This window comes from Galeopterus variegatus, unplaced genomic scaffold (assembly GCF_000696425.1).
Source record: "Galeopterus variegatus unplaced genomic scaffold, G_variegatus-3.0.2 Scaffold4900, whole genome shotgun sequence".
NCBI classification, from domain to species: Eukaryota; Metazoa; Chordata; class Mammalia; order Dermoptera; family Cynocephalidae; genus Galeopterus; species Galeopterus variegatus.
Window position 1 is genome coordinate 141,813 of NW_007731011.1, and position 27,473 is coordinate 169,285.

A 27,473-nucleotide genomic window follows, 5' to 3' on the forward strand; every position below is an offset into this window, starting at 1 on the left:
TTACTCATTAACCGCGCGGTCCCGAGTGCCCGAGGCGGTGACTCCGGAGCCCTGTTACTTGTAGGCGGGTGAGCGCGGCCCGGAACTGGGGGCTCGGGGTCGCGGAGGGATAAAAGAGTTCTCGAACTAGTCGCAATTCGGTAGCACCGTGGAACGCCGCTCGGCAGCTGGTACAGAATGAAGCTTGGGTCAGGGGTTCTTTCGTGCCCCGCTGTCGGTAAACGACGCGCAGGGCACCGTGCCCAGGCGCAGAGGCCACCCTCCGGAGGTTTCGGTGAAACCAAGTGGGAAAGAGCAAGCGTCCGGAGTCCGCCTTAGGAAGCAGCTCTCAGTTCAGCCTGACTTTTATTTGGGGGAGTTGAGATGAGCTGCACAGACGTAATTGTAATCACACCGTCTTCCCTGCGTTGACAACTCTTCCCGGTTACCCGGGAAAAAAATGAGCGTGATTGTTCTAGAAGTGATGATGCTGCGTGGAATCCGCCGCACTTGAAGAGTTGCCAGTTGTTATGGGATTAAAAAAATATATATACCTGTAATGGCTAAAGGGTAAGCTCTTGAAAAATAGAAGCGCTGAAATAATACTGATTGCTGACAGGCAGTTTAGTTTCGTGGAAATGGTACCTGTTCCGGGGCTGCCTGTTATATGTACACTCTTCTGTTTTCTCTCAATTCCTTCTTTTCAGTGTCCGGAAAGAGCCAGTAATTTTTTTGCTGTGGAATGATTGCATAATTGGAGAGGCCGATAAGAGGATTATAACAAATCTATTGTAAGTTGAAAGACCCGGTTTCTGTTCATTGTCCTTATTTTGTTGTTCATGCACGTTTTTTTAAAAAATGGTGAATGATAAATCAAGGAGAAAAGAGGCAGAATAGGTTTGTAGACCAATCATACTAAATATTTGATACTGTTAAATATTTCACCAGTTTTGTGGGTCCCTGTTCTGTTACCGTTTGTTATTTATTTACTAGTGCTATGCGTTTTCATAGGACTTTTTCATGTTTGAACAGACATTGTATTCCAAATATGGTTTATGTGATCTAATCCTAAAGCCCTTGTGGAATTTATAGAAATAAACTTCGCAGTTATACAATTTTACTACAATAGTGTTTCTTACTACTAGAGGAAAAACCTTTTAAGTTTTTTTTTTTTTTTCCTGTTATGGTAATGTAGTATATTAATGCATACCTTTGTGAACCGAAGTATTTAATATAATTCTTCCTTGTGTGTTTGGCCAGCAACTAATCTGTTTTATTGAATATCTTTAACCTTTTGTTTTTGGTGTTTTTTTTTTCTTTTTAATCATTAATTTTTTTTTTAATTGAGACAGAATTGGTTGTGTATGTATTTGTGGGGGGCAGAGTTGACTATCAGTATTTGTGTACAATTTGTGATGATCAAATCAGGATAATTAGCATATTCATCATTGGAAAATGTAACCATTCTTTGTGTCCATTAACCAATTTCTCCCTAATACTCTCCCTTTCCCACCTCCAGTAACTACATTTCTTGTTCAACCTATTATTGTGATCTTTCTTTCTCTCTTTCTCTCTCTTTTTCTTTCTTTCACTTTCAGCTACTTACTGTATAACCTTCAGTAAATCATTTAACCTCTCTGAACTTATTTTCTCCATTTGTAATTGGAAATAGTGTTAGGTTGAAACATACAAAATTGCCAACACTATGCTGTTTTTATGTTTCAGCCTAATTTGTACTTCATAATGGTGGGATGAGGATTTAATGCTATATTCTATCTGAGATTTAGGGTCGGGGGAAGAAACAAACATTAGATTGACAGTGTGTCAGGCACTGTGCTTGTTGTTTTAGAAACCTCGACTCTTTAGTCCTCAGAACATTCCTGGGATGTAGGTGGTTTAGCAAATTTTACAAATCAGGAAATTGAAGCTCACAGAGTTTAGATAACTTGTCTAGCGTTACTTAGTTGTTAGTAGTCAAATAGCTGGCTAATGGCAGAGCCAGGATTAAAAACTGTGTGACTGCTCAAAATGGAACTCTTAATGCTCTTGTTCCTTATGTTCCTGGTCTACACCTTCTGTAAAAGAGCTTTGTGACTATAAGTAGGCACACAGATGAAAGGTGTTATCCTTTGCATTTCTGGTTAAAAATAGCCAAGTTTTCTGATGATGGTAGTACCACCACTGCTACTACTACTATTGAATAGTGAGGTGTCATATGCCAAGTCCTGGTCTAAGCACTATGCTCACTCATTTACACTTACAGTGAGCCAGAAGAGAGGTAATACTTTATATCCCTATTTTATGGTTGAGAAAATTGAGACACTGAGAGGTTATGCAGCTTGTCCAACGTCACATAGCTAATTAAGTGACAGGCCTAGATTAGAAGTCAGGCATTTTGTCTTCAGTGTCTGTGCTCTTGACTACTACACTCTACCACTTCTTCATGTATAGGTTGTAGTGCTGAAGAACTGTTTGCTCTTAACCAGTACACTGTACCACTTCATGTATAGGTCGCAATGCTGAAGAATTGTTTTTAATTTAGCTTTTATGAGATACTTAATATTAATGTAATATGTAATTCTTATTGTGTTACCAGAGATTTTGTTAATCAAATATTCATTGAGTATCTACTCTGCAAATCACAGTGGGGGTTAAAGGAAAGTATTCATAAAGAGTCTAGAAGGTAGGGCCACATAATCATTCCCATATCTTTTATGAATTCCTCAAAATTTAGAAGGCACCATATATATACACACACACACACATTTTAATGAGTGCCAAATAAGACAAAGTATTAAAATAGTTGAGTAGTGGGAGGAAGGAAAGATGAGTAGTGGGTAGAGGTATTTGTGCATTGAGGTGATGAGGGAAAGTTTTGAGGATATTCTGAGGGAGAATACTTTTCAACCTAAACTTTTGTCTAGTATAATTTTTGTTAAGATTGGTTACTGTACACCTGATACCTGAAAAATAAAATATCAGTTTTTGAAGACTCCTTTCTAGCTAGTTTCTTCTTTTCTGTACTACTGTCCTTAGCTGTACCATATAGTACTTTTTTTTTTTTCTTTCATGCTATTATAGCACTGAGTACTTGCCTCTGTTTTGGTATTAGTTTTGATATTCGCATTGTATTTGTAATGGATTCTAGGTCACTAGAAACATGTTTATTGATGAGATACTCTCTTCTTCAAGTCTACAACTGCTTTGAAGGCAGGATTTAAGTCATCTTAACTCCATTTTATAGCTTTAGCTTTGAGCCTGTTAGGTACTGTGCTATGTTTGGTGATGGATGGTAGTTGAAGAATGTTAGGATGTATTGAAGTTGATCTAACAGTAGAAATTAAAATGAGTGTTCAAAGTGAGAATTAAGGGGACTAAGGATGGAAGAGAGGGATACTAACAACAGGTAGCATTAAGGTTCTGTCTCTATTTTTTCCTTCTGCTTTCTTTTTCAACTTACAACTAAATGATGTAGTTTCATAAGCTTAAGTGGTATGTAGTTATGATTAGAAAAAAGTGAAAAAATTATTTTGATTTATCTTAGAATATTGGCAATACAAAATTAAATCGCTATAGCCACAAGCTAAGATTACTTAGAGGAAAAATAATAAAAATTATTGAAATAGTTCATGCTCACGAGAAATTTGTTGCTTGAGGTTAACAACAGGATTGTAAACATAAGCATAGTGGAAGTTGATGAAATTCCTCTGGTAGGTGTGAATATATATACACTTAAGTATATGAATTGACAATCTAGTACAAAGAAACTCTGTTCAAGAATGTGAGAGTTCACTAGAAACAAAGGATCATATAGCTTAGAACCAACTGAATAAATGAATTGTGATTTGATGCATCCAGATACGAGTAATAATATCGAGTATTTGTTTTAGGGTCCATGGTTGATAGGTCAAGGTAAAATAGAAAAGAATAACCAAAATAAGTCTGAAAAATAACAAGGAAATATGCATTAATTAATTGCCTGTTGGGAAGAGAATCTTATTGGAACTATATACCTCAGAAAGATTCATTTTCTCCTTTCTTCCTCTTTATCTCAGATATCTAAGGACATCTTCTGATTTGTAAGACAAACCCCTCAGTATGCTTTTGCTGTTTTCCATCATTTATTCCTTCTTTCTTAGGTCTTTATAAATATAATACATTTATATTGTGCTTTCAAATCTGCAAAACATTTTTATGTTGGTTATCAAGCCATTTGATTTTCTCATATGTAGGCAGGGGAGATATTATCACCACCATTGTAGACGTAGAAACTGATGCTCAGAGATTAAGTGACTTGCCCAAGTTTGCACAGCTAGTCAGTGGCAGAATCTGAACTAGAGGGAAGATTTTCTGAGGCTAGTCTAATTAAATGCTAACGTTTCCTCGAACTTTAAGTATGCAATTTCTCCAGTCTTGATACTTTCTCAAAGTACTTACTGTTTTACCTCTATCTTTTTCAACAAAGGCAGCCTGGAATAACTCTCCATGCTTCACTGCTTTTCTATTCATTCCCTCGCTAAAGACAGTTGTTTTTTGCTTATTCAATCAATTCATACTTCAGTGCCTAGTGAATGTTTAGTTGACATAATTCTTGCATATTAAAATAAGGAGACTTCCACCATTAAGAAAAAAATTTGGGAAACTATTTTTTTGTATTTGTGTTAATGATTTGTAATTAAATACAGTATAATACTAGTAACCTAGTAAGTTCAGAGCATTTTCTGAAAACCCTCAATATAAGAATCTGTAATAACTAACATCTCTAAGTATGTCAGGTTGTACACTCCAGTACTGCGGAATTAGCAAGTGGAAATTAATCTATGGTCTAATTTATTAAAAATGACAAGATTGTGTAGCTTGATTGACCATTTGACTGATTTTTCCCTTGGGTTATTAATGAAATTCACACTTAGAATGCTTCTTAAAATGAAAATGAGGCTTTTGTTTGTTATAACCAAAATGTTAGCTTGGTAAGCCAATTTAAAAATTATAATGGAAGTTAATGAAAAAATTATTTTAGATATACTTTTTTGTTTTGTATTTTACTGTATTTATTTATATAGTTTTTGAATAAATCTCAGACTTTTTTTTTTTGAGAGCATTCTAATTATGGAAAATCTCAGATAAAATAAGTAGACACAATAATGTAATGAACCTTAAATCATCAACAATCAACAGTGGTCATTCCTGCTCCATCTACTTCTTCCTCTTCTATATTATTTTGAAGCAAATTTCAGGCATTGTATAATCTGTAGATGCTTCAGTATTTTTCAAAAAAAATAAGGGCAGTTAAGTCAATACTATTACAAACTTTAAAAAGTACACTAATTGCTTAGTATGAAATATCCACACTTTTTTAATACACAGGAGTAAGGCTACTATGTAGGAAAATCAAGCTTCTGTTTATTTTGATTTATATGCTGTTTTTCCCAGGTCCTATAAGAAGCTGAATAAGTATTTCAAATCCTTGCAAAGTAGCAAAATAGAGGAGGAAATGAGGATAGCAAAAAGAATACAGGGAAAAAGAATAGAAAGGACACAAAGCAATAGCAAATATTCATTTCAGTAGCAGTGCATTAGAGAAACTTCAGTTGTCTCATTCTAAAAGTATGACAAGGTTTCAGAGATTAAACAGTATTCTTCTGTTTTGATTATTCACTTATGGTTGGTATGAGTGAGACTTGCCTTAGAGATCCTTTGTCTTTATCTAACCTTTATCTGCTGCTCCTCCTTTCCCACCACCCCCCACCATCATTTTTACCTTTTAAGTATATCTTAGATGTGGTGGAGTCAGGTATTGGTGTCAGATGCAACAGTCTTATAGCTCTGTTATTTATTGGCTGTTTGGCTTTGACTAAATTAATCTGAGCCTCAGTTTCTTTATCTGTAAAATAGGGATAAGAGCTATTTCAAACGGATGCTGTGAGAAGCTAGAATAGTTATGTATATGCATACATACAAATGAAACTATCGATGAAACTATATATACGCCTCCATCTCCTCCATTCTCAGTGCATGACCTTGGCATTAGATCCGACTGACCTTCATAATTTCTTTTTTTTTTTTTTTTCACTTTATCTAATTCTTTTTTTTTTTTTTAAATTTTTATTTTGTCAATATACACTGTATATGATTATTATGGCCCATCACCGACACCTCCCTCCCTCCTCCCTCTCTCCCCTCCCCCCCAAGAATGTCTTTTCCGTTTGCTTGTTGTAGTAACTTCATGAAAGTATAGTTGTTATATCTTCTTCCCCGCCCCCCCCCCGGTTTTTGTGTGTGTGTGTGTGTGTGTGTGTGTGTGTGTGTGTGTTGACCTTCATAATTTCTTATGTAGCCTGTTGCAATAATCTTTTAACCAATTGCCTCTAGTCTCTAGTCTCTTCTTTGTAGTAAAGTCCTCATTGCCTTGAGAGTAATTTTTATAATGACTACATTACAGTACATTTACACTTTCTAAAGTGTAGATCTGACCATCTCTTCAGGATAAACTCCAAGCAACATTTTTCATGTTAAATGAGGCTTTTAATGGTCTGTCACATGTCTGCCTCTCCAACCCGATTCTCTGTCACTTGTTCCTGTGTTAGTTTCCTTACAGCCAGACTGTCCTGTCCTATTTCCCTGCCTTGCCATCTACTGGACTTCTATTCAGCATTTAAAATCTAACTTATATTTTACTTCTCCTTGAAACAGTCTCTTCTCCTTCCTTTCCTCCCCACAACCCTCAGGGTAATCATTCAGTGGCTGGTAATAGTCTGTGTGCCATCTCTTCCATTTGTACCTGTATTCTTAGAATTTCGTATGAGGATTTGCCATGAGGAGTTGAAGCTGGCAAACATCCTTCTATTCCGGCAAGAATAAATATAATTTATCACATACATATAAAATAATTGCACTTAATGAATATATTTGTAAATGTTGAAGGTTTCTAAAGAAGTGAACTAATTGATGGAATTTATTAACATGAATTCATTATACACTATTGAAGTAGCAGTATAATTTTTAGTGACAAGAACTGTTTCTTTCATAATTCATGCTAAGTTAAGAAGTCATTTGGGAATTAAAAAAAGGCATTTAAACCTTCCTCCCTGTTCCTATCCCCCAACAGTCTGTGAATAAATTGAAAAGGGAAAATAATACTTACAATATCCTTAAACCTTTTCTTTTGATCCACCTGCAATATTTAATTTCTGTTACTCTGATAATAAAAGCAAAACAAATTCCATGTATACAGTATAACATATAGATGTTTTTTTGAGGAAAAACATTGAGTGATAAGCTTTTAATGTTTTATGCTAAATTTAAGCCATACAAAATAACCATTGTTTTTTGTTCTTTTTTTATTGATGGTGTTTGTGCTTATATAGTGTGATAAAAATATTTGGCAAATATTTGAAAATGCCTTAAAGATCATTCTTTTTTAAATTTTTTTTAAAAGATGACCGGTAAGGGGATCTTAACCCTTGACTTGGTGTTGTCAGCACCACGCTCACCCAGTGAGCAAACCGGCCATCCCTATTTGGGATCCGAACCCGTGGCCTTGGTGTTATCAGCACCGCACTCTCCCGAGTGAGCCACAGGCCGGCCCAGGGGATCTTAACCCTTGACTTGGTGTTGTCAGCACCACGCTCACCCAGTGAGCAAACCGGCCATCCCTATTTGGGATCCGAACCCGTGGCCTTGGTGTTATCAGCACCGCACTCTCCCGAGTGAGCCACGGGCCGGCCCCAAGATCATTCTAATAATAACTAATTTTAATTGATAAGTGCCAGATGTGGTACTAAGCCCTTTATGTGTATTGTCTGACTTAACTCTCATTACAACCTTATGAGAATAGGTACAGTTCTTATCTCTGTTGTTCAGGTGGGAAATTGAGACTTAGCCCTCTAGGGTCACATTATTAATAAGTGGTCAAGCAAGGATTTGAGCCTGATTGCAGAATATAAGCTTTTTGGTGAGGTAGCAAATACTGGTTGCTTTCCCATTGGCCTTCCTTCTAGTAGACAGGTACACTTACCACTTTATCAATCAGGATCATTGGGTCCAGCTCCATCACAAAATAGATGAAAGTAGTTGGGCTCACAGAAGTTAAGTGACTGCTCAAGTTCATAGGTATAGCTTAGAGCTTGGTTGCAATTAGAACCTTAGCTTTCTTCTTCAGGTGCTAGTGTTTCTACTCTGCTGTGATGCCATATAACCTCCTATGTTGGAAATGATTCACTTTCCAAAGTGTAGTGCTTTGAGGACTTTTAGAAATACAGAATTCAAATTATTTAGTTTTCAAATATATTGAATTGATAAGGATAAAGATGAAAATCACAGCTTATTTAATTTTTTTTCTTGAGGTAAATCCTATGTTTCCCACTTGTTAAGATAAATCAGATAAGGGGATGTGCTTTTTATGGGAAAGTGGATTTTACTTGTTATTTTGAACTACTGATATAAATAGAGTTCCTAGATTTTATTTAAGTTTATATATCCATTTTATTCATGCACTCCAGATGTTTAATTGAAAATAATTTACTAGTAATTCATCCTAATTTATTGAGTAGTTGTAGGGATGCCTTTTGTTTTCAATTAGAAAATTCATTTTAATTAGAAAAAATAATTTTTGTAAGAAGTTATTAGGATTTTTCTAGACATTCATTAAATGAGTTAATAGGTATGAAATTCTTAGCACCACTCTTTGGCACATAGTTAACTTTCAGTAGAGATTGGCCATTGTTTTTGCTGTGATAATATTGAGTTCCAGAAAGAAAAAAAATCACATGAAATGCATATTAGGAATCAGAAGCAAAATTTTTTGTTCAACTTTTCCTTGTGACTGGCTATCAGCTTTATTACTTGGGGCTGAGTAATAAAGCCAGCAAAGTTGTGTAGGTAATTCACCCATAAGAATTTAACGTGGTCATCTTTTTCACATATTGGTAGTGATCCTCGACAAGTTACAAATTGGGGTAATCTCCGATTGAAATTAATTCTTTTTGAATCACTCATTGCTTAATGCAAAGAGTGCTGTTTGCTTAAAAATAGCAGTTTATTTTACTCATATAAAGAGTTTGAATATGAAATAAACCTTAAAGCTTTCATATATTTTAAAGAGCAAAAGATTTTCAGACCAGTGAGATTGGCAGTTCATTACCAGCTAAATTATGTTTTATGGAAATTGCAGATGCTTGAAAAAGGGACTAAATTTAATATGAAAATGATCTCCTTTCCAGAAGTGACTTGAATTTAAACAATGTTTGAATGTATCCCCCAGCATGGAAACATCTTAGGTAAAGGCACTCGTCAGAAGTGCTGTCCTAAGTGTAATCTGCTTTATCTCTTAACTTTCATCCTGTATGGTAGGAAACCAAGGCCCAGATTTCCAGATGAGAGAACCTAAGTACATACTGCCCCAATAATTTGGCAGAAGCAGTATTCAAACCTGCCTCTCTTTCAGGCTTGTTCCTTATATTCATAGCCTGTGTTCCAGCTTAAGAAATGTTTGTGTTTTTCATAAATGCTTTGCTTTCACACCTTAGACATTCCTGGAAAGCCCTTCGAAAGGCTTTGTTTTTCTCATTATTTCCTGCTTGGTGTTTGGGTCTTTGGCTTTACTTTTTATGGGAGTCCTTTGCCTCTGATTTATATGCCTCTCCTGTGTGAACTCTTAGTACCATTTGTGTCTTCTGTGGGATTTACCACACTGTATTATTGCCTCCCTCTGCATGTCAGTCTCTCCTACTGTATTGAAGCTATTTGAGGACATAGATTTTTTTCATCTTCTTTCCCTGGCACATAGTAAGTCCTCAGTAAATACTTGTTGAGAGAATAGCTGAAATGTTGTGTTTATTTATAGGAAAAATAGGGTCAGTATTGCAGGGATGATGGATTTTAATTCAAGACATGGAGAAACATTTTTCTAGAATGGTCTAACAATGGAATGAGAAAAGCAATTCTGGTGGCTGTAGTACATTGTGGTGGTTAAGAGCTTGGACTCTGGAGTTCAACAGATATAGGTTTTAATTCTGGCTGCCATAAGCTGCAGATTCCTCAACTATAAATATACTGGAAGTATACCTAATATTTAGTAAATGCTCAATAAATATTAGGTGTTATTCTGGGAGAAGCCACCTTTTCATCCTGTGATTGGGACTGGTAGTTGGATGGCTCAGCCTTTCATTCCCACCCTCTTTCCCAGGATTGTTTAGAGGCAAATCCAGGTAATCTTATTTCATCTATAAATACTTCAGTGTGTAACTTTAAGAAATAAGGATTTTTTTTTTACATAACCATACCATTATTACTACTAAAATTAAGAATAACTCCTAGTAACATCGTTTGTTTTTACAGTTGCTTTATTCAGATAAGAATCCAAACAAAGTCCACACTGTATATTTAGTTGCATCTCTTAAGTCTCTTTTTAAATCTATAAATTCCCTCTCTTTTTTTTTTTCCAGTTTATCTATTGAAAAAAAACCTGGTGGTATGTCCACTAGGGTTTCCAAAAGTCTGGATTTTGCTTTTTTTTCCCTGTGGTGTTATTTGACATGTTCCTCTTTCCTCTTTATTTACTGTAAACTAATGAAGACCTAAAGACTTGATTGGTTTGGAGTCCTTTTTTTTGTTTTCCTTAGGGGGCCAAGAATGCTTTGTGAATGGTGGTAGTGTTCATTTGTTATTTACCGCATAATACACATGTAGTGTCTGTTTGTCTCCCTTTTTGTGATAAGATGTGGTCAGTGAGTTCAGGTATTGTCATTCTGATTAATTAACTATAAAGTTCCTCAAACTGCTTTTTCTGTTATAATAACTATTGATAATTTTTGCCTAGACCCGTTATTTTATTAGGCTTGCAAAATTATATTTCGTAGAATCTTTTAAAATTTAAGAAACTTTTTTCTCATGAACTGTGCAGTTCCCTGACATACAACAAGGTCAGGATAAATACTCCATTCTTTCCTTTTATTTACTAGTTTGGAAAATAATGAGTAGATTCCATAGCACTGGTCAAAGGGGTAGACTAGTGAGGTTTTGCTTGTTTGTTTATTTTTAGTATCATTATAAGCTCATGGATTTAAAAATATTTGGGCTTCAGTTCTTCGCAGATACTATTTTTTTTGATGTTCAGATTGTCCCAAACTTGGATAGTGGGAGTCCTTTTGATATCACTCCAGTAGTCTTTGATAGCTTTCTTCCTTCCTGGTATAACTAGATGTTCTAGGGTCCTTTTGTACATTTCTGCCCCAGACCTAGAATCAGCCATTTTTCTAAGGAGCCCTTGTTCTTTTTTGTAGGAAATGGTATTACTCCGAGCACATGAGTACTCATTGCTCCTGAGTTGGTCAGTCATGCTACACCTTTTAATTGGATAGAGTTAGGAGTTTTTTTTTTTTTTTTGACTGGTAACGGGATCACAACCCTCGGCATGGTGTGGTCCGCACCACGCTCAGCCAGTGAGCGCACTGGCCATCCCTATATAGGATCTGAACCCGTGGCTGCAGCGCTACCAGCGCCACACTTTCCGAGTGAGCCACGGGGCTGGCCCAGGAGTTATTTTCTAAAAGGAAATTTTTTCTCTAGTATTTCTGATTCAAATTTAGTGCTCTGGGATTTTAACTTCTTTGATTGTATATTTGTATTTGTTTCTCATATGCTGAATATGTTGGTTCCAAATGATATTAACAAAACTTACATGCTCTATGTTTTACTGCTAATATAGTCACTGAAAATAGTTTATAATTTTTTCACTTCCTTTTGTCCTTAGACTAAATTCCATTAGAGATACACATTTATATTACGATGTTTTAAAATCAGTTGAAGTAGTTCTTTTTCCATGTTGTTAAGCTACCATCTCAATACACAGATTATTTATTTTTAAGGATTTTTTTAAAATTTAATTTTGTTTTATCACTTACATAGTTCCAAGCTCATATTCAAGTCTATAAAGCAAAGTACATTCAGAAAAGTCTAGCTTTCATGTCTGTTCACTCTGCCCATTCTGTCCCTCTTCCTATAGGTAACAATTCATTAGTTTTGGTTTATTTTCTATTTCTAAAATATAAGTATATATATACATATAAATATGTATATATGTTATATATGTATAAATAAATTTGTATTAATGTTTTTCTTTCTTAGATAAAAAGCAGCTTACTATGCATGGTATGTATCCTGTTTTTAAAATTATTAGCGTGTCATCAAGGTTACTTCATATCAGTATGTAGATATTATCCATTTCTTTTTACAGATGTATAGTGCTTCACTATGAGGATGTACCCTAGTTCATTAAATAAGTTTTTTGCCGCTTACAATAGTGCTGCTAGCCTTATGCATGTATTTTTATTTTTCATTTTGCCAGTTTATCTTTGGACAAAAACCCTAAAAGTAGCATGCTGAGTCATAGGTTTAATGAATATGTCATTTTGCTAGATATTGCCAAATTTTTCTCCCATCTTGCATTTTCAGAAATGCACATGCTTCTATATACTATAATTCAGTGAATCTTCAAGGTGTAGAAGATGAGTTAGAAGTATATGGGATAGAAGAAAGGAAGTGTTATAGTTACTGACAAAATATAAAAGTTTAGTGAAAACCTGATGTAAATGTTTTCTACTTTGAAGTGAACTGATTAGTAAACTCTGTTCAAGTGAAAATGAGATATACACTTTGAATATAGATGTTTTCTTGGTGTTTGTGTATTATGATTAAAGAGTGAAAATTATTTTGGATGAGAAAATAATGAATTATAATGGAGTATTAAACACTTTAAATTCCTTCTTAATCTGATCTTTCATTTGTCATAATGAATATTTTGTATGAAAAAACAAGAATTAGTTTCATTTTGAAATCTGAAATTACTAGTTGCCCTAATGAAGAAAACATTTATTGCATTTGCAATTTGGCATTTGTAGGTTTAATGGTTACAGTTTTGGTTGTCCATAGATATCCTGGAAGGTCTGTGACATGTAATAATCTGTAATTTTAAGAGAATGTGTAAATATTAAGTTAGCTCTTTTCTTTCCCAACTTTACTGCAACCTTTTTGTTCTCTACTTGTCTTATCTTTAACATTTTTCATCAAGGATACAAGAATTAAATTTTTTAGTTAGTTTAACAAATGAATGAATATTTTTGTATTTTAGAAGAAATTACATGCTGTATTGGTGCTTGTGTTCTTGGAAGGTATCATTCATGATTATCAAAGTACTATTGTAGGATGGAAAATATTGGGAAGTGTGGTTAGGTTCAGATCGTAGAAGTCCTTTTTCATGCTAATGTGTTTGGACATTATTCTGTAGACAGTGGGAAATCCATAAAGGATTTGTACGATTTCTTTTAGCTTTAGACTCTTCAAGTAAAAAACTTGAGTGGTACACTTTTCAGTTTTCATATAACCTTTGTGATGTAATTGAGTAGTTATATGAAATACGAGCCTACTTCAGAAAGTTCATGGAAAGATTGTATGATCTTTTAATTCTATTTTTCTGTGAACTTTTTGAAGTACTCTCGTATTTTCTGCTTATGGAGAAACTGAAGCATATGTGTTATTTTTAATGGCTTTCTATGATAACAAATGTTTATTGAGGTCATACTCTGTGCCAGTGACATAGTACTGTACTAAGTACTTAAGTGAATTGACTCCTTTAATCTTTACAGCAACCCGGACAAGGGAGAGAATACTCTTATCCCCATTCTCATCCCGTCGGGAGAAATTTAAGGCTTAGAGAAATGAAACACATTATCCAGATTGGATTTTGGACCTAAAAAGGACATTATTGAGACAATCAATTAAATTTGAATGGGGCCTGTTGATTAGGTGGTAATATTGAACAGTGTTAATGTCCAGATTTTGATGATGATTTTGTGGTTAGGTAGGAGAATATCCTTGTATGTGGGATGGATATACATGCACGTGCATGTGCATGCAAGCGTTCTTCAAAAAATTCATGGAAAGATTTGTATTTTAATTCTGTTTTTCCACAAACTTTTTGAAACACCCTCGTGTGTGTGTGTGTGTGTGTGTGTGTGTGCATGTTAATCTCAGGGTAATTAATAAGGGGTAATGGGCATCATGTCTGAAACTTATTCTCAAATGGCTCAAAATGTTAACAATTTAATAATCTTGGTGATAGGAGCTCCGCAATTCTTAATATAAATTTAAAATTATTTCAAAATAAAAAAGAAAATAAAAACACTGACTCATCCAAAGTCACATAGCCAGTATTGAGGCAAAACAGAACAGTTGGTTGAACTTAGGTCGATTCTCTTTCTAAATCTGTACATATCTCTATCTATCTACCTATATAGATCCACTGCCTTTTCTACTGATTCTAACCAAGGTCGCATAATAGCAAAGTTAAAAATATCAAGAAAATTTTTATTCATTTCTCATATTTACTTATTAGGTATACTCACTTTAACAGCATTAGCTATCATTTTCAAGTTTCTTCCAAATAAGATTGTTTGCCTTTTGTAGTATTTATACTCTGAATAAATGTTAAATGATTGTAATTTTTTCCCCTTTCCTTTCTCTTTTTTTTGTAAGCTTACACTTTATAGTGGACTATTAAGCATATTTTACAATTTGTACATCTTAGTTTAGCTTAAAATGTGACTATCTAGAAATAACTATCTGCTTTTTGGTTTAAAATAGGTTATCTTATGATGAGGCTTTTGCTATGGCTAATGACCCCTTGGAAGGCTTCCATGAGGTAAACCTTGCTTCACCTACTTCTCCGGACCTCCTTGGTGTGTATGAATCAGGAACTCAAGAGCAGACTACCTCACCAGGTGTCATTTACCGGCCACATCCTTCAGCTTTATGCTCTGCCCCTATCCAGGCTAATGCATTAGATGTTTCTGACCTTCCTACACAACCTGTATATTCATCTCCCAGACGTTTAAATTGTGCGGAAATATCTAATATCAGGTAGGAGATCATCACCTATTTTGGATTATCATTTAAAAAAAATGGACAGTTTGCTTAGTTACCTTGTTTTAAGTTTTACTGTTTTAGAAAATTTGAATAATATAAGCTTACCCATGTAGAGTGATTCATGTTGATGTTCTAGAGCAGGGGTGGCAAACTTTCTATCTGAAGGGCCACATAGTAAATATTTTAGGCTTTGCAGATCATACAGTCTCTGTCACAACTATTCAACTCTGCCTTTAGCGTGTGCAAGCAGCCATAGACGGTATGTAAATGAATGTGTGGCTGTGTTCGAATAAAACTTTATATGTGGACACAGAATTTTGAATTTCATGTAATTTTCTTTCTTTCTTTTTTTTTTTTACTTTCACCTCTTTAGTTAAAAACCTGTAACATCTGAAATTATTCCAAGAAATGCCCAGTATCTATCAAACTAAGGAGATAACACGAACACCACTTACGATTCTTTGTGTACACTACTACACTGATCTTAATTTTAGATTTGGTGTTACTTCAGTAGATATGTGTGTATTTTTTAACATTTATTTGTACATATTTGTGAGGTACAGTGTTGTTTCAATATATGCATATACTGCACAGTGATTCACTTAGGGTAGATAGCATTGTTTTGTACTCATTAGTCTACCACTTCTCCCCTCCCCTCATGTAATTTTCACTTGCCACAACATATTATTCTTTTGATTTCTTTTTAACTATTTGAAAATGTAAAAACCGTCCTTGGCTCAAGGGCCTTACAGAACATGTAGCAGGCTTAATTTGGCTTGCCAAATTTTGGCTGTAATTTGCTGACCCCTGCAGGCTGTGGTTTTCTTGAATAGCACTGTTCAGTAGAACTTTCTGTGATGGTAAAAATGTTCTATTTCTTACCATCTAATATAAGTGATAGCCATTAGCCATATGTGTCTTTTGAGTACTTGAAATGTGGATATGACTGAGGACATGCTATTAATTAAATATAGAGGCTACCAAATTAGATAGTGCAGTTCCAGAGCTTGTTTTTATTCCAGTCCTATTTGAGCATATGATGTTTTCTGAAAAATGTTTCTCTGCTTTACAGCATTCATGTTACAGACCCAACACCTTGTTCTACCTCTGGAGTCACAACTGGGTTAACTAAATTAACTACAAGAAAGGACAACTGTAATGCAGAGAGGGAGTTTTTACAGGGTGCTACTATAACAGAGGCTTGTGATGGCAGTGATGATATTTTTGGGTTGAGTACCGATAGTCTCTCCCGTTTACGAAGCCCATCTGTTTTGGAAGTTAGAGAAAAGGGCTATGAAAGATTAAAAGAAGAACTTGCGAAAGCTCAGAGGGTAAGAAAAAAAGATGTTTATTCTTCCATATATTACATTAGAAATTGGTATTTCTCCATAGGTTGGGGTAACTCATAACGGAAATTGTTATAATTCTGCACTTATTCTTCACATGTGCTCAGCCTCTGTTCCTGTTGGGCAGCATTTAGGAATCCCTGAAATTGGTTGGTAGTAAAGAAGCTCATCTGAGAGTACTAACTGGAAAAATGAGATCCTGAAACTCTTCTGTGCCCCCTACATTGCCTGCTCCCTGTCTTGTGTTATCTGTAATGCAAGTGTAGTGGGTTCTATTTCATATGTGGGTTTTTCCCTCCTTATCATATGTGGTTGAGTTGATGGTCATATATTTTAAGTCATTCAGTCTTAAGTCATTTTGTTTTTAGGAATTGCTTTAGTAACATCACCTTTGTTGTTCAGCTGAGTTTGAATATTTTTGGTGTTTTACCTTGGATAATTTTTTTTTCTTGGTACATCATTCTGTTTCCCATTTGGTCTTTAAAATTTCTGTTATATATTTCCAAATTTGTGGCCATATCTTCTGTTTCTGTAGTTAAATTTCAGAGGGAAATTTATAACACAGAATGCGTACATTAAAAAATAGGAAAAGTCTCATGAAAAATCTGTGTTCCTACTTTAAGAACCTTAAAAAGAAGAGCAAAATAAAACCAGAGTAAATAGAAAGAAGAAAATCATAATGACAAAAGCAAAAAATCAGTGAAATTAACAACAGAAAAAATAGAGAAAATGAATGAAACAAAATGCTGGTCCTTTAAAAAGATCAATAAAATTAACAAATTTCTGGCAAGATTGACAAAGGAAGACAGACAGAAGACACATTATCAACAGCAGGAGTGAAACAGGGGATATCACTACAGACCCTACAGACATCAAAAGCACAAGGGAAGAATACGAACAACTCTACATATATAAATTTGACAACCTAGGTGAAATGCCAGTTCACATTTAGAGAACTGAGAATGTAGGGCAAACTTTCTGTGGGTTTAATTTCTAGCATACTATGACTTTTCATAAACATATTCCCACCCTGTTCTTACTATACTTGTCTCAAGAGCATGAATACTCATTTTTTATCCCCCATGCTTCGCATAATACAGTACAATGCCTGGTATTTATGTCTCTTTATTATATTCAACAAATGACTAATAGTTAAATAGCTATGAAGATATGTAAATATTTTTTGTTAAAATACATTTCATCAGGAAGAAAAATCAATACCTTTTAAATCTTTCCCAGAGGGAAGGAGTATGGTGAGATTTGGTTGCATCTTGCGTCTATTATCTGGCTCAGACTCTGTTGTCTTAATACACAGTATTTTAGTGAAATCTCAGATTATATAGAGGTAAACTATTTTTTTTTAGGTTATGAATATTCATGGAGTATAAAGGGAAGCTTTTAATTAAAATAGATAATAAATACACATGAGTGCACAGAACAAAAATATCTGCCTGTTTGTTTTGACTAATTGATATAGTCATATATGTACTGTCATAGACTGCATTTTTCAATGTAAGGTGATATCACTTTTTCAATAGCCTATGGGTTTTCTTTTATTTTTTCTTGGTTATGAATATTCATGAGATACAAAGTTGATTGTCACCACTCATACCCAAGATATGATGGCCAGATCCATACTGGCAGCATTCCCATTACCACAAATTGTGATTATACCCTGCGTCTCCCCCCCCAGTTATCCCTGACCTCCCTCTCTGTTCTCCTGTCCCCCACTCCACTTTGTATCTCTAGGTATGCTCTCTCTGCAAGTCCAATGCACCACTGTGGTCTTTCTTCCCTTCCTTCTTTCTCTCTCAGCTCCCACTTATGAGTGAGTACATGTGGTATTTTTCTATACAGAGGAAAACTGTTGAGCCTAGGTATTCATCTTTGGGAAGACATTGTGGTTACTTATTAATCAGAACAAATTACTAATTTCTTAGCTCAGTTGGGAATTTCTTTCTAAATCTGTAATTTATTGTATTTAGAGGTACTGTTGAGATAATTGAAATGATAATGATGTGAACACATACATATGGTGGAAGTTTATTATGAAGAGTACAAAATAGTATTAATATTTGCTTAGATATCAAGGCTTGAAAAGGACTCTAGAATATGAAAATATTTCCTGAATTACAACAACTTGTAAATCAAAACTGTGTCAACAGCCATTCTTTTATTCTGATTATTCTTTTAAGAGCAGCCAGATAATTGCCATTTTTCCATCCTTTTACTTTTAACCTCTGTATGTCTTCCTCTGAATATCTTGTAGGCAGCATATAGTTAGGTCTTGCTTGTTTATCCTTTCCATAATCTCTGCCCTTTAATTGTTGTGTTTAGACCATCTAAGTTTAATGTGATATTGATATGGTTTGGTTTAAATCTACCATCTTACTATTTGTTTTCTATTTGTTCCATCTGTTCCTTTTTCCAGTTTCCTTTTATGCCTTCTTTTGGATTAATTCCATATTTTTATGATTTCATCTCATCATCTTTGGCTTATTAGCTATACATGAGGGGTCTTCTAAAACTTCATGGAAACATTCATATTATCTTTTAATTCTGTTTTTCCATGAACTTGTTGAAATACCCTTGCATCTTTGTTGTATTAATTTAGTGATTGCTTTAGGGTTTATAGTATACATCTTTAATTTATCACTATCTGCCTTTCAATGATATTATACTACCTCACATACATTGCAAGAATCTCACAAAAGTATACTTCTATTTTTCCCCTCCCAGCCTTTGTGCAGTGGGTTGCCAAATGTTTTACTTCTTTATGTGTTTTAAACTTCACAATACATTGTTATTATTTTTGCATTGAACAATTGATTATTTCTTAAAGGGATTTAAATAATAAGAAAGAATCTTTATATTTCTTTACATAGGTACCCATGTAGCCACCATTTCTGGTGCTGTTTATTCCTTCACATGGATCCAGATTCCAACTGGTATTATTTTCCTTCTGCTTGAAGGATATCCTTTAACATTTTTGTTGTGTATGTTTGCTGGTGATAAATTCTTTTAGCTTTTGTATATCTGAAAATTCTCTTTTCACTTTTGTTTTCCGAAAGATACTTTCACAGGGCAAAGAATTTTAGGATGATAGTTTTTTTTCTTTTAGTACTAAAAAGGTGTTGCTCTAGTGTCTTCCAGCATGCATTGTTTCTCCCAAGAATTCTGCTGTTACCCTTACCTTTGTTTATCTGTATGTGAGGTTTCTTTTTCTCTAGCTGCTTATGAGATTCCTCTGTCGCTGGCTGTAAGCAATTTGATTATAATTTGTCTTGGTGTAATTTTCTTCAGGTTTTTCATGCTTGGGATTTGGTGAGCTTCCTGAATTGTAGGTTGTCAGTTTTTATAAAATTTGGGAAATTTTAGCCATTATTTCTTCAAAAAGTTTTACATTTCTTTTTTATCTCTCCTCTCCTTGTGGACTCCTATTACGTGTACATTAGATTGCTTAAAATTGTCCCACAGCTCATTGGTGGTCTGTTCATTTATTTTTAAATCTTTTTTCTTCTCTGTGTTTCATTGTGGATGGTTTCTATTGCTGTGTCTTCAATGTCACTACTCTTTTCTTCTGCAATATCTAATCTGTTAATCCCATACAGTGGGACTTTTTAATCTAGATGTTTAGTTTTCATCTCTGGAAATTTGACTTGAATCTTTTCTATATCGCTTGCTCTGCTTAGTATTTTCAGTTTCACCTCTAGTTTCTTGAACATATGGAATATTGTTTAATAATTATCTTAATAAATAAATGGTCTTTCATCTCTTTAGATAATAAACTGGGGGCAAATCTAGGTCTCACCTTACTTGTTTTTCATTTCTGGGAATCAGTGTTTTGCTGCTTAATGTCCAGTGTCTTGAAAATTGTCATTCCATATATTTTTTCCAGTTTTTTAGTTGTGTCAAGGTGGCTGGTAAATCTGATCCCTGTAACTCTACCTTGATAGGAAGTGAAAGTTCTATTTCTTTATTTGTATTATTTGATTGTATACTCCACTCTATCCAAGTAACCTACACATAAAAACCTGCACTTAAACACACATACTTCAATAATTTTGAGCTTCATGAGGATAAGGATTGCATGTGTTTTTGCACATGATGCATATCATGGATTTAGCATAAAGTGGATTCCCAATACATTTTGGTGATTAAATGAATATATACGTGTGTATGTAGTTATATTGATAAATGAATAGACACACATGTGTAATATATTAGTGAGGGTGATGCTAGCTACTTATAAGCAATCCTCCAATTTTAAGTGACTTAACCTAATAGCAATTTATTTTTATTCATTTAACACTCTGAAGCAAATGTTCATAGTGGATAGGCAGTTCTTTTCTGTGAAATAATTCAGGGATCAGTGTTTCTTCTGTCTTGGGTCTGTAGCCTCTTAGGGTTTTATTGTTATCTGTATCTAACCAATGAGACAAAAGGGGAAGAAAGGCACAGCTGCTTCTAAAAAGCCTTGTCTTAGAAGTGATATACTTTACTTTTACTCACATTCCATTAGTGTGAACCACTTTTCATGCTATATGTGTGTCGGGCTGGGAAGTATAATCCCTGGCTAGACAACCGCTTCCTACCTGCAAATTCTTATGGTGTGTGTAGGGGGGCCACTCATGTGATCACTGATTTCCAGGTTCAGGGATGCTGGAGATATGATGTAGTCCTTTAACTGTTTGGCATCTACAGGTTGTTGCTGAAGAGCAGTTTTTGGTGGAATTCTCAAGTGGAAGTTGGGCTTTCGTACATCCTTATTATTATTATTTTTTTTTTTTGTCTTTTGTCTTTTTCCGTGTCCGGCAACGGATCGCAACCCTCAGTGTTGCCCCCGTACCGGACCGGGGACCGGCAACGGGATTGCAACCCTCAGTGTCGCTCCCGCGCCTCGCTCAGCCAGTGAGTGGGAACCGGTCTGTATGTGGGATCCGAACCCTCGGGCGGGAGCGCCGCTGCGCTTCCCAAGCGGCGCACTTATCCAGTGTGCCATCGGGCCGGCCCTCGTACATCCTTATTAAAATGTAGGTTCTTGCATTTCATCCCAGATCTGCTGGAACAAAATTGTGTTGAGGCTTGGGATTATGCATTTTCAAAATCTTCCCTGTTGATTTTTACACTCACTGAAAGGTGAAATCTACTGGTTTCAGGGTCTGCTTTCAACTTTTATTTTTCCTTAAGAGAATGAAATGACTTTGAAAATAAAACTCAGTAGGATAGCTTGCAGCCAGAGAAAATCACTCAGAAACACCTGTACCAAGTTCATGTCTACCATGGCCCTACTAACTGTAGTTAAGGATGTTTATAAACATTTATTAACAAATATTTCTTGAGTAACCAGAGTGCTCACAGCATTGTACTAGGCCCTGTAGAGTACAATAATAGATTAGATATGACCCTGCCATTAAGGAATTCACTAGTTGTGGAGAAAAGACATGTGTACATGGTAATGTTTCATTGATTCTGAGTTGTACTTTTTTTTCCCATTAACACCTCTAAAATCAATATGAATCTTAAAATTACTGTCAGCTGGGCAGTAATCATGACAGTTGTCATTGCCTACTTGTGCCTGAACTTGTTTATAGCTGTTCATGTTATTAATTTAATTGAATTATGTGAGTTGGGTACTATATTTGTTGATCTTAATTACAGGGTTAAATATCTTTAAAAGAATCTCACTGTGGTATGACATTGAAACAAAAACAAAGGCACAAAAACACAGTAACATATGATAAAAATCTACATCTCCATCAGTTTAAAAACATTTGCCCTGTAAATATAAAATGAAAATTCTAAGTGGAAAAAAGCATCATGTTTAAAAGCATTTTTCTTTCTTGATGTGTACAATGTTTATCTTCAACACAATGAAGTCTTAAATTTGATGAAATGCACTTGATCATAGAATCTTAATATTCTGTGTTCTAAATATCTCTCAAATTTCTGTAATACTACCACTCTAAATTCATATCTCTTGCCTAAAATATTGCTGTGATTACTGTTTTCTGTCTCTCCAGCCTTTTTCTTTTTACGTGGTCACACTAAGTTACCATTTTGAATTGCAAATATGATTGTTACTTTTCTGATTAAAATCCTTCAGTGACTTCACATTGCCTTTGAGAGTATTTCCCCTTCTCTTTAAGATAAGTCCCAATTTCTTAGCCTGACATTCAAGGCTTTTCAAGACTGCCTATAAGCCTAACTTTCTGGCATTATCTTCTTATGGCATCCACCCCTCTGTATTTTTGGCTACTGTAAAACATTCTGTTTTTTTTCCTTCCTTTATATTTGTCAAACTCCTACTTTTTTTTAGTATATACACATCATTACTTATAAAATTGCCTTGAGATTCTTTTTAAATATTTGTTACCCTCGCTAGGCTAGGCTATGATTTCATGAAAATTGTCAATTTGGTCTCATTCCTTTTGTATATCTCTAGCACCTAGATGAATACCTGATGAATTGTTAACACGGAGTTAATGTTTATTGAAGGAGTGAATTTTGAGTATGAGGTACTGATAATGAAAAGTACAAATGAAATTCTAAGAAATATTCACATGGAGAACAAATTTGACTTCATATAGGTAGATTGGGTTGGACCTTGAAGCCTAAAGAGGAAGTAGACAGACATTTATGGGGAAAGTCCAGGTGGATGAGATCAGATTGGGGAATGAATGAAGAGTGAATCAGATCAGTTAACTCTAGCTTTGGAGTATGGATCAAGGGAGATAACTCTGAAAAGGGAATTGTGGTAATGGGTCTTTGGTGTTAGGATGAGGTTTATGCCACTTCTGTAGATAGTTATTCAAGACTTGCCTTCATGAATGACATATATATTTCTGTAATGTATTGGAAACTTCTCAAGGGAACCAAATTTGGTTTGGAATTGTGAGGCATTACCATACTGCCTACTTTGTAGGAAATATTGAATGAATTGACTTTTTCGAGTTTGAAAGGACTTGGCATTAAATTTATGCATTTATAGATTTATAAATTAACTTAGGGATAATTGGCATGTTTATGATGTCTTTCTATGCAAGAACATGGTATGTCTTTCTTTTTGTGTAAGTCTACTTTTCTGTTTTTGAGGTGTATTTTTAAGTTTTAAATGTACATTTTAGTCTTTAGCATTATAGTTTCCTTTGTCTTCTTTAATGATATTTGCTCCGTGTTCTACCTTATCTAATATAAAGATTGAGGTTTCTGTTTTATTTTTTATTATATATTGTTTTGTATGTTTCTGCCTGTCCTTTTATTTTTAATCTGTCTGAATCACTTTATTTTAGGTATGTCTCTTGTGTAGAGCATAGAGATTGATTTTGCTTTTTTAGCCAATCCGAAATCATTTTCTTTTAATAGGTGAGTTATGCCCATTTATATTTATTGATAAACATGCTGTGTTTGGGCTTGTTTCTGTCATATAACTTTCTGATGTTTACTGTAGGTATATATATGCTCTCTATATATATGCTATATATATATATGCTGTATATATATGCTATATGCTCTGTTTTCTTTGTGCCTTCCTCCATTTCTTCTCTTTGGTATTTTGGAAGGTTTGATTTTCATTCTAGTTGTTACTTTTAATCAAAGATATATCTTTGCCCTTCTTTGGATACTGCCTTTGTTCCCTACTAAAAGCAGTACTAAAATTATCTAGTAACTGTTTCTTTCCTTTTCTATATCATTTAATTTTAGTTACAAGTATTAATGCTAATCTCTGTGGTCTTAAGTATGTTTGGGTTTATACTTATTGATTTATGAGCCTCAATATGTATCTTGTTACTCCTAGCTACTATTTAGGAAGTTAGTGAATCAGTTTCATCTTTCTCCTAATTTTTTTTTGGTTTTTTTTGCATGTTATTTTTACATTCCCATAGCTTATATCATTTATATACTGTTTTGTTAGTTTTATCCCCACTTAAGAAAAAAAAGACACTTTTTTAGAGCAGTTTACGTTCACAGCAAAATTGAAAGTACAGAGTTCCCATATACCCCATGACCCCACACAGGCACAGCCTCCCCTGCTGCTAACATCCCCAACCAGAGTGGTACATTTGTTACAATTGATGAACCTACATTGACACATCATTATCCCCCAGAGTTCATAGTTTTCATTAGGGTTCACTCTTGGTCTTGTACATTCTGTGGCCTTTGGCAAATGTATAATGACTTGTATCCACCATTATAGTATCATACAGAGTAGTTTCACTGCTCTTAAAATCCTCTGTGTCCTTCCTATTCATCCCTCCCTTCTCCCTAAACTCTGGCAACCACTGATCTTTTTAATCATCTCTGTAGCTTTGCCTTTTCCAGAATGTTTCAGGCAGTTGGAATGACACAGTATATAGCCTTTTCATATCAGCTTCTTTCACTTAGTAATATGCACTTTTTCTCCATGTCTTGTCATGGCTTGCTAGCACATTTCTTTTTAGCACTGAATGATATTCCGTTGTCTATCACAGTTATTTATTCATTCACCTACTGAAAGATATCTTGGTTGCTTCCAAGTTTGGGCAGTTATGAATAAAGGCGCTGTAAATGTCCATGCGCAGGTTTTTGTGTGAACACATTTTCAGGGAGTGTGATTGCTCGATCATTATGTAAGAGTACATTTAGCTTTGTAAGAAGCTGCCAAACTGTCTTCCAAAGTGGCTGCACCATTTTGTGTTCTCACCAGAATAAATGAGAGCTCCTGTTTCTCCTCATCCTCATCAGCATTTGGTGTTATCAGTGTTCTGGATTTTGGCCATTCTAATAGATGTGTAGTGGTATATCGTTGTTTTGATTTGCAGTTCCCTAAAGAGATACGATGTTGAGCATCTTTTTATATGCTATTTATCATCTGTATATCTTTGGTGAGGTGTCTATTCTGGTCTTTTGCCCATCTTTTAATTGGTTGTTCTTTCTTTTGAGTTTTAAGAGATCTTTGTATATTTTTGATAACAGTTCATTAGATTTGTCATTTGTGAATATTTTCTTCCAGTTTGTGGCTTGTCTTCCCTTTCTTTTGCTGTCCCTATCTTTTAGTCATAGTTCTACAGTTAGATATATTTCCTTTGCACTCCCAGTTCTTAATGTTAAAGCTTCTTCATCTATTTTTTTTTTTTTTTTGGTTATGTGAAACTTATTCTCTGCTCTATCACTCAGTCAGACTCATGGGAGAGATTTTCTAAGGTCTTACAGGTTTATAATTCTTTGTGGCCTTACATTTGAAGGAGACTTTGGCTGGATATAAAATACTCAGCTCACATTTTTTTCCCTTGAGTTTCTTAAAAATGTTACTTCATTGTTTTGTAGCATAAAATATTGCCGTTGAAGTTTAATACTAATATGATTTTCTTTCCTTTATAGGTGACTTGGCTTTGTGTTTAACATTTTTATTATGATAAGTTTACATATTTGTTTTTGTTTCCCTTGTTTAAATGAATCGCGTTTCCCCAGACTATTAGGAGAGGTTCCTGTGAAGGAGTAGGATGATCCAGGATAGTTTTCTCAATTTACATTTGAGGGGCTTTCTTCTCTGCTGTTGCTGGTGTACCTTTGTAGCCACTTCTGTCTCTCAGAGGTAAGCCTGAGAAGGGTTTAAGAAGGGCTTTTCCTCTAGAGCAGTGTTTCTGAGAGCTTTACAGGCCTAGTATTTCACCATAAGATGTGTATTTTCTCTTTATGGTACTTTCCGTGACCTGTTTCCTTTGGAACGTTGCCACCCTCTTTCTCCTTTCATATCTGATCCTTCTCTCTCCCTGTTATCATTATTTCTGTTTTCTGTCCTGCAATTTGGTTTCACATTCCAAGAGTTTTTCCTTTAGGGTGAGCCTCTGTCCTTCTGAAGGGGGCTCTTTGCTGAATACTTCTGAGGTCCTTGAGAGTTAGACCTTCATAGGTGTGTTTGCTGACTGCAGGACTGAGTATACAGGTTTTTACACTCACATGCAACGTGGGGCTGGTGAAAACCTTTCCTGTTTTCTGCATTTGTTCTCAGACTTGTTCACCCAATTTTCTCTAAGGATAGAGTTCTCTCTTTATGGAGTATTTGTTAGTAGTTTTGGATTCTGAGGCTTTGTAGAGTACCTCCGTAGTGCCCTTCACTTCCTGCTGCTATCTCTGTGCAGCTGCTGATCCTGCATTGTGGGCACTTTAGCCTGATCCTCTTATATTCTGAGATTTGTGGGTGTTCTCTTAACTTAGTTTTGTTGAAGATGTAGTCATTGGGTTCTTCCGATATCCTAGTTGCTATATTTGGTTTTCAGGAGTTGTTTTTGGGACATTAAAAAGCTATGCTGCCACCACAATTAAGAAGTGACTAACTCATTTTATTAATGTAATTGTGGCTAATATATTGGGAGCTTGGATTTTTAAAATCTGTTTGAAAGGTTAATTTAAGGCTACTTCAAGATATGAAATTGCAGTTTAAAAAAACAGGATTTTAAACATATTTCTGACCTGTTGAGTGGTCAAATATAAATGTAGGATGTGATTTTTGTCATTAACATTGTTCTTGATTTTAAAATGCCAATATGAATTGTTTACCTCTGGTGTTAAGTGGGTATAGACTCCTAGTGGAAATTTTAGATTAATTACAGTATGGTACATGAAGTTATCTATAAACAGTTTTTAAAGTAAATATGAAAAAAACTACTGAATTTTATTGAAATTAGTAAGCATAATTAAATAAATTCTTGCTTGATAAATAAATATGTTCAGAGAAAAGTTAAAGGAAAAAAGACTCAAGTCATTTTATTGTTTACTTTCACATGTAATATATACTCATATTTAATATTTGTATGTTTTATGAAAGAAATGTGAAAATTTAATATGTTAGTTTGGGTTATTTGTGATTTTAACTTGCCTGATTATCTTCCACATAGCAAGTGTTAGATAAACATTTTAAGTGTGAACATTGTAGGAGGGGACAGTACTAATATTTTGCAATTTTATTAGTAAAGCTTATATAGTTTGCTGAATCTAACTTCAAACTATGGAGATCCAAAATAAAATTATCAATTTCTCATAGGAACTGAAGTTAAAAGATGAAGAATGTGAGAGGCTTTCAAAAGTGCGAGATCAACTTGGACAGGAATTGGAAGAACTCACAGCTAGTCTATTTGAGGTTGGTCTATTTACATCTTGGCCAACAACAACATCTTGATTTTTATATATTGATAGAATTGTTTTTGAGGAAATCTTGAAAAAGATATGGTTAGCTTTATGCATATT

At 34.6% G+C, this 27,473-nt stretch overlaps 1 protein-coding gene across 1 annotated transcript; it reads left to right on the top strand.

Moving 5' to 3' along the window:
* The first annotated feature begins 706 nt into the window (after positions 1 to 706).
* RAB3IP (RAB3A interacting protein) lies at positions 707 to 27,473 on the top strand. Its single transcript, XM_008588570.1, has 4 exons — positions 707 to 770; positions 14,620 to 14,895; positions 15,974 to 16,232; positions 27,271 to 27,473. Exons 2-4 carry the CDS (start codon positions 14,645 to 14,647, stop codon positions 27,403 to 27,405), a joined length of 645 nt encoding a protein of 214 aa, XP_008586792.1. The 5' UTR covers positions 707 to 770; positions 14,620 to 14,644; the 3' UTR covers positions 27,406 to 27,473.